This window comes from Acanthisitta chloris, unplaced genomic scaffold (genome assembly GCF_000695815.1).
Source record: "Acanthisitta chloris isolate BGI_N310 unplaced genomic scaffold, ASM69581v1 scaffold14454, whole genome shotgun sequence".
In the NCBI taxonomy this organism is placed as follows: domain Eukaryota; kingdom Metazoa; phylum Chordata; class Aves; order Passeriformes; family Acanthisittidae; genus Acanthisitta; species Acanthisitta chloris.
The window spans coordinates 34,415-42,685 of NW_008667729.1; the positions used below are offsets into that span (position 1 = coordinate 34,415).

At 41.7% G+C, this 8,271-nt stretch overlaps 1 protein-coding gene across 1 annotated transcript in view; it reads right to left on the reverse strand.

Annotated features, from left to right (window-relative positions):
• Window positions 1-8,265, reverse strand: part of ACBD3 (acyl-CoA binding domain containing 3) — a gene marked incomplete at its 5' end in the record, with an annotated part of 10,587 nt that extends 2,322 nt beyond the window's left edge. Inside the window, 5 exons of the mRNA XM_009072627.1 lie at window positions 173-365; window positions 3,863-4,037; window positions 6,041-6,199; window positions 6,917-7,057; window positions 8,130-8,265. Of these exons, the coding sequence (XP_009070875.1) occupies window positions 173-365; window positions 3,863-4,037; window positions 6,041-6,199; window positions 6,917-7,057; window positions 8,130-8,265 (804 nt within the window). The remainder of the gene's footprint in view (window positions 1-172; window positions 366-3,862; window positions 4,038-6,040; window positions 6,200-6,916; window positions 7,058-8,129) is intronic.
• Between the last annotated feature and the right edge of the window lie 6 nt (window positions 8,266-8,271).

The window sequence follows — 8,271 nt, forward strand, 5'->3', positions numbered from 1 at the left end:
CCTATGCAATATTGCTGTAACTTGGGAGACAGTGAACCCAGGAATTAAACCTAGCTTTTCCATTGCCCAATGAAGCCAAACAAAGAGCCACAATAACCATACTTAAGGCATCTGAAAAACTAAGAAAGGCTTTAGCTATTTACTTTTAATTAAGGAATCTATCTAGTCCTACCTTTTGGTCCATTCTCCAGTGCTTCTTCCAAAGCCTCTGGATCCAACTCTTTTTCAGGGCTGTCTGCATGTGCACTGGCCTGCCCATTAATAGATGGGGTGTCCCCTGGGGCAGATGTATTCACCTTCGATGCAGTAGTCAGAGGTGTCCCTGTTGCTGCCACCACTGCTTCCTGCTGCTTTTGTAAGGCTGCCTAAAATGACAGAAATTAAGTCAAGTATAACCAAACCCGCATCAGACGTGAATTTTATACCTTCCAGCAGAAAGTATAAAGACAATTTAAAAGACAAAAGTCCCTCCTTGCACCCTACAAGGGGGCTTCACTCAAAAGACCAGAAGCAGCACACATCAACCAGTGAGAATTACATCTACTTAGTACCAAGGGAAGAAGTAATTTTGTTCTATGGTGGTGGATACAACCTGAACAAAAAAAATTCAGTTTTCAAATTAGGGTACACACAATAAACTCTTGTACTTAACTATTTAAGTTCTGCATTCCTATAACATTTATTTCAAAATTGGGAGTGATGACTCGTTTGCTGGATTTTAATCAGTGGGCTGAAAGGACTCCAGCCTGACCTCATCCAGCTCTAAAAAGAGCTGGAGTATTTAAGGTCTATCAAGTACTTGACAAATTGCAAGTTAACTTGCTCAAAAGTTCTCTATTTCCCCATTTCAGTCCAGAGAGATTACCCACTCTTTTCTGTTGAGACAGAGAAAAGGTATAAGTGACAGTACCATTCTTTAAAGAATCACCCAATAATCATGACATTTTGATGAACAAATAGAATATAGGCATCCTGCAGGAATATGAAGACAAGATAGTCAGACATTAGTAGATTTCTAATTTGAGCAATTATACAGATGATGCCCAGATTCCACTTTCTATTACAGCTGTTCTATGCACTGAGAGAAAGTGAAGGGGTGAGAACTTTTCTAGAAAACTACTGCATACAGCCTTTCCAAAATTCATTGTATCACAAGTATGTAAGCAATCAAGAAAGAACAGCACATTATAACTGCACTAATAGATCCCAAGGCAGCTGAGTCATAGGCATTCACAGAAAGTATTCCTCAGAAATGTTATGGAAGCTTCCTGAGACTTAAGGGAAGTACAAAGTAGAATTAGATAATTTTAGCTCTGTTACATGCTTCTTTTTCATCCTTTTCTCTGCATGAGTTGCCCAAGTAGAGATCTGAAAGATAATAATCCTGCCAGGCAACAAAGCTTATTTTGTAAGCCACTATAAAGGAAAGGCTGTTTTGCCCAGATTTTGGAGGTCTTATATACATAGAAAGCAGTCAGCCATGACTGAAAGGAGCAGTACTGACAGCACCAGAGAAAAACTGGCAGCAGTGTCACTGACACCTCAGTCTCAAGGGAGCAGTATCAATTACAGAAGGCATTGAGGCCAAGAATTATAAGGCTATAGCTTTTGCTTACTACCCTGACACCAAAACATCAGTTGTCCCAAGTTTCAAGAGTAACTGTAACAGGGCAGAAAGTCTCTGCCTTTCATATACCACTTCAACGCCACCAAATCATGGTTTGGCTTGGAAGGGAGCTTTAAAAATCATCTAGTTCCACACTCCTACATGGGAAGGAACACCTCCCACTAGATCAGGCTGCTACAAGCTCCATCAAACCTGGCCTTGAATACTTCCAGGGATGGGGCTCCAACAGCTTCTCTGGGCAGCCCATTTCAGTGCCTCACCAGCCTCGTTGTAAAAAATTTCTTCCTTGTGTTCAATCTAGACCTACATTCTCTCAGACTAAAACTTTGCCTGCTGTCCTGTCACTATTGGTAAAAAGGTCCTTCTTCATGTTTCTTATAAGACCTCTTTAGGTACTGAAAGGCTGCAATAGGGATGGGGCTCCAACAGCTTCTCTGGGCAGCCCATTTCAGTGCCTCACCAGCCTCGTTGTAAAAAATTTCTTCCTTGTGTTCAATCTAGACCTACATTCTCTCAGACTAAAACTTTGCCTGCTGTCCTGTCACTATTGGTAAAAAGGTCCTTCTTCATGTTTCTTATAAGACCTCTTTAGGTACTGAAAGGCTGCAATGAGTTTTGCATGGAGTGGAGCCAAATCATCTAGTTCCACACTCCTACATGGGAAGGAACACCTCCCACTAGATCAGGCTGCTACAAGCTCCATCAAACCTGGCCTTGAATACTTCCAGGGATGGGGCTCCAACAGCTTCTCTGGGCAGCCCATTTCAGTGCCTCACCAGCCTCGTTGTAAAAAATTTCTTCCTTGTGTTCAATCTAGACCTACATTCTCTCAGACTAAAACTTTGCCTGCTGTCCTGTCACTATTGGTAAAAAGGTCCTTCTTCATGTTTCTTATAAGACCTCTTTAGGTACTGAAAGGCTGCAATGAGTTTTGCATGGAGCCTTCTCTTCTCCAGGCTGAACAACCCCAGCTCTCTCAGCCTGCCATCACAGGAGAGCTGCTCCAGTCCTCTGAGCATCTTCTTGGCCCTCCTCTGGACCCACTCCAACAGGTCCATAGTCTTCTAATGCTGGAAACCCCAGGGCTGAACATAGCACTCTCAGGTCTCATACAAGAGGACCAGAGGGGGAGAATCACCTCCCTCAACCTTCTGTCTACACTTGGTTTTATGCATCCCAGGATACAACTGACTCTCTGGGCTCCAAAAGTCCACTGCCAGCTCATATCTAGTGTTATCATAGACTTGGAAGTACCAGTGGATAGCTCTGCAAGATTGCTCTCAATACATTCACCCTCCACTCTGTAATGATATTGGGGATTGCCCTGACCTGACCCAGGTGCAGGGCCCTGTTGAACTTCATGAGGTTCACATAGCTTCCTTCCCTGGACAGTCCTTTGCTGAGGGAATCAGCCCCACCAAAATACAAATGACTTAGCAGGAAATTAGTTACTGACTTTTAAGTCTTTAGTTCAGAACCAGCAGACCTCAGGCTGGCAGTTACAGGCCATTTAAGATTCAGGTCCTGCCCAGAGAGGTCAGACGTACTAGAGTCTAAACTCTGGCTTATGACTATTCAAGACAGTTCCAGATGGACATCCTTGAATTTTAAAATAACTTGAGATGTGGATACTACATTTGTCAGAGATGCAGGATTACCCTAATCAGAGAATTAGTATTTTATGCCCAGGGACAAAACCCTTGCCACCCATTGCTACCAAAGACATGAAAGCCCATTCTCCCACCCAAATCACAAGAAGCTTACTAGATGCTGATGCCAGACAAGAGATGCAAATAAGTCAGTAATCAGAAACACAGGGTGACCAAACCCTGCTGCTCTGTGCAGACCTTCAGGTATGGTACCTACACAGAGAGAGTCAGTCATCTGAACAGGTTTGTTCATGCTCAGATGCACTGGTATGTTCCTCCATTAAACTACACACACACAGCCGATGCTGCAGCAGAGCGTTTTGCATTCTGTCTCCAATAATAATATCAAACCGAGCCATTAGTAAAGACTGCTTAGAATTTTCTTAATTAACAACTCCTTCAGAAAACTACTCAAAAAGATTAAATAAACGGGCTTTGGTGTTTGAATCTGAAGCAGCATTAGTCACTAGCACTCTAGCTCTCCCTGTAGCAATTATCCCTGCAAGGAGCTAACAGCAGACAAGTTAACCCCTCCCAGTGACAGCCTGGGACACAAACCCTGCCTTTCTCAGCTGGTCAGCCGTACCTGTTGCTGTGCGAGCTGGACTTGATACAACTGTTGCATGTACTGCTGATAATGCTGTTCCTGGAGCTGCCGAATTAGGATCTGCTGCTGCTCGTAGTTGCCCGGATACTGCTGTGCAGCATACTGCTGGAACTGAATGGCAGTCTGGGAGTTCAGCGCTGCCATTATCTGTTGCCTAGATTGGTGGGAGGAGAGTAGGAGATTACAAACAGCTGAGGGTATTGGGGAAATCCCTGTACTTAAGTGATTTAAGTGGCCTCAAAGACAGCTAATTCCGTTCCTGCAAAGACCAATTAAAATAAATCTACATAACAGAGCAGAGCCCAGAGCCAATGCAAATGTAAATTCTGCCTAAAAATATGCTGAGAATATAAAGTAGGAAGCAACAATTTCTACCCAATGTTTGGAAATATCAAGTGTTAAAACAACAAGAGCTCTCATGTAATTCTCAATCTGTAGTCTAATAAAGCAGTAGTGCTACAAACAAAACGAGTGACTAAATTTCTCAAACAAGCAAAGGGGAAAATCCACGCGTGGTTCTTCCAGAAAATATGCAGAAACCATCCTTCTACCCGACCTTCCACCAACACTGATATGAACAAGCTAGCTGTGGTACAGCATATCCCTGCTTTTTGGTGAATCTAAAAAACCCTCAAAAAACCAAAAAAAACCCACACCACATGACTACCTTAACTTCCCTGAACAGTATGCAAACAATATGAAAAACATGACTGACAGTGGCCTAATTCAGGAACAAAAAAGAAATAAATGCTGCCAGATAGGGCATCTGCATCTCCAGTAAACTCAACTGCTGAAACTTCACAAGGAACACATGGATTACATATGCACAGACTTCATTTTCTGCCTCTCTCCAAAAGACTAACAGAAACTATATAGTAAAATTAGTAGCTAGATCCAGGGCTTGTCTCACATGTTACATCCATCAGTGACCAGCTATTGTCGTTTCAGAGGAAATCCTTCCAACTCTTCTTCTGCCTCATAAATAATCTTCTAAAGTATCAGTATTACACAGGTTTAGTATCCTAAAGGGTAAGATTTACAAGTTTTCAGCAAACTATGACCAGTTTAGATACACTTGGTCGGCAGGTAAGTATCCACATTCCTTTTCTGTCTAAACTCTATCTCTGTAACTTGCTACAACCACTTAATACTCAACTGCTATTCGTGTAAAAAAAACGTCTTAACTTCAAGGCACTTCTTACTTAGCACTGTGCAGCACTTTTGATTGTATCTGTCTGTCTTGTACTATATCTGTATGTTTGTCTTTTAGACTCCTCTTGCTCTCACCGTGTTAAACAAACAGCAAAACTTGTGGATTAATTATTTGCTCCTTTCTCAAACACTACATAGCAACCAAAGGATCTACTTCAGAAACATCCCCTGCAAAGACATTTTTCTTGTGGAAAATGTTTGCTGACTGATGTGGAACAGCTTTACTATTCTCTTAACTATTACATGTGCAAAGCTAGAACCATGTTTTCAGCATCTGGATGTGATGGAAACAATGAAATATAACTAGAGTTGTATATTTCAAGAAAACAATTTAACTCAGGCTACAAACAGTGCCTAAGTGCATTTAAATGTGAATTTTGTATTCCCTTTAGAAAGGGGGTAAGATCCAGCAATTGCCAGTGTACAACTGAGGTCTGCAGACACTCCACAATTGCTAGAAGAGAAGCACTTTTAAAGAGGTAGTGTTAGACTACCAAGTTAGAAAATTTCATCCATGCACTCAAAACACCCCTCTGAACTGCAGTTATCCTTTTTCCAAGGTTCTGTGGCAGGAAACTTTCAAGTCACTGAACAACACCTCCTGGACACTTAACTCTGCTCAGCTGAGTACAGCATTAATCATTTAAGGAGAACCACAAGTTTTCATGAGGTGCAGCCCTTGAACCCAAACACATCCAGAGCTTCTCCTTAAACAAAGCTTCTCTGGCACCTTCATCTGACAAAGCTGCATACAATAACATGTTAGGGTAATTTTTCTCTGCAAACTGTGTCCCTCATAACTAAGGATGCAAATGTCACTGCCAGGCTCGAGTGCTCTGACCTTTAGGTATTCAATTCTAGCATAACCATTTAAACAAGATACAATTGCATCCAGTGCAAGGCTGTTACTTTCTTTGAAGTGTTGGGGTTTTTTCTGCAACTCACTTCTGTTGTTCCATCCGAAGTCGTTCCTCCTCTATTCTCCTCCTCTCCTCTTCCTCCCTTCTCAGTCTTTCCTCTTCTTCTTGCCTACGTTTTTCTTCTTCTTTCTGCAAACGCTCACGCTCCTCCTCTTCACGCCGCCTTCGTTCTTCCTCTTCTCTTCTGCAACAGCCACTCAATAAGCTATTCCAGCATTCCTACAGTCCTAGGATGAGTTATTTTCAACATGCAGTAACCTGCCTTTTGCCTGCCCAATAAGGCTTAAATTGGCCTGGAGAGATGTCTTACTGGACGTAAGAAGAAGACATATTACTGCACAGTTACTGCACTCAGCAGCCATGACAAGTGTAAATTTTGTGTTATAATTTGGTATTTGATAATTTGATCTATAGTAGAGAGTAGTAGAAAAACATTGCCTGGAAACTTTAAACACATCTTCCAAGCTTTAACACATGTCTGATAATGACATGGATACTATAGTTTAATAATCACACAATATGTAAGCAATATGTGTGTTTGTCAAATTGTTAATCCATACTAAAAAAGGAGTTTAAAACACCTGACAATTTAATGCTGTGTGTACTTTCAGTCCACAGACATATCAGGGCAGACATTTTGTGAAGTATCTCTTCATCAGATGACAGCATCAGCAAAATCTTTAAAACTTCTTATATTGTAGGTGTCTTCACCTCAGAAACAGTCATTCATTCATTACTAGTAAAGTAAAAAGGTTTAAAGAGATCAAATGGTACCACAGCCACCTAAACATCAAGCATTTCTCTTCCCAAGCCAACTTCAACCTAAGCTAGCTGTGATATTGCCCATAGGTCAAGAGTTACACACTCAATATATGCCAACACCAAAGCACTCAAACGCTACCTTTTCTTTTCTTGCTCTTCTTTCTCTATCTTGTGGGAAGTGACATACGTTGAAAACAAGTGGCAGCATCTATTCAGGAGCTTGACAAATTCTGTCATAGCTTTTTGCTTTGACATGTTTCCAAGAGCAGCCCATTCCTTCCTGAGAGAAAGAGAAGTCAGCTGAAACAACACAAGACTCAACTCTTTTCAATTCAGCAGTAAACTCTGAGAACACAGCAAAGAAAAAAAAGTTGGGACAACAGAGACCAAACTTTATCATATGCAGTCTCAGAGAACCAACAACTTTTTCTCCAAAGACAGTACAGTGTTCTCTTCTGCTTGCACCAGAATGACTCTTTCAAACAGGCATAACTGAGTTCTTACATGAAATGTCATACATACCATCAACTCTACTTATAATTCTGAACTCTGTCCAAAAACTTCCCAGCTACAAGTGAAAGTGAAACAGTTTTTTACCTTCCTTCCACTCTAAGTTTGTGAGAAAAAAATGCATACATTTTCCTGAATGAACAAACATAGTGACAATTATCCACTATAGTGCTTCAGTTAGTTGAAAGCAAGAGCCTGGCTCTGCCTAAGGAAAGCTCCATTCATTTGTGCAAAAGCAGTGCACTGGGTCCAGGTCAGAGAAGTCACCGCTGAGTTGCACATTGCCTTTACACTAGAAATAGCAGCAATGAACATGAGAAGTGCAGCCTGAACTGCAAGTAATACCAGAGACAAACCTGGGACTGCCCAGATCTCATAAAAAATTTACTCAGAGTTTGAATACATCAAGTATCTGATTCCAGAAATTATCTTCGGTATTAGGATAGGCTATGGTGAATGCTACTACTGGCAAAAGGCTTGGGCTGCTGTAACCTTGGTGTAGAGTTGGGATGAAACCTGGGTCTGCACATTAATGCAGTCTTAAACTGCTATGAGAAACTGGACTGTCAGCACAGCAGCTTTTCCTCATGTGGCTGAAAATCCCAACAATTCTGTTAGTTCCTGTACTGAACTGTGACTCAGATTCCTAAGATGTATTTAAGAGGCCACTTTCACTTTCCACTAGCATACACACACACACACACACACACACACACACACACACACACACACACACACACACGGCAACCCACATGCCTGTCCTCTTCTCGAAGAAATTGGATGATGTTATCTTCAGACAGGAAAAGCAGAGTTAAGACCAACAAATGCATGAGCCCTTTTACCTTCTATCATTCCCCAGCACATCAAAGAATCCAACTTCAGGGCAAGTGTCAGGGTTGTAAGGTCCCAGCAGAACCTGCTTGTGCAGTGCCACAAGTTTGAGCTTTTCTTCATATGTTGGATGAAAGGCTTTGCCATCTTTTT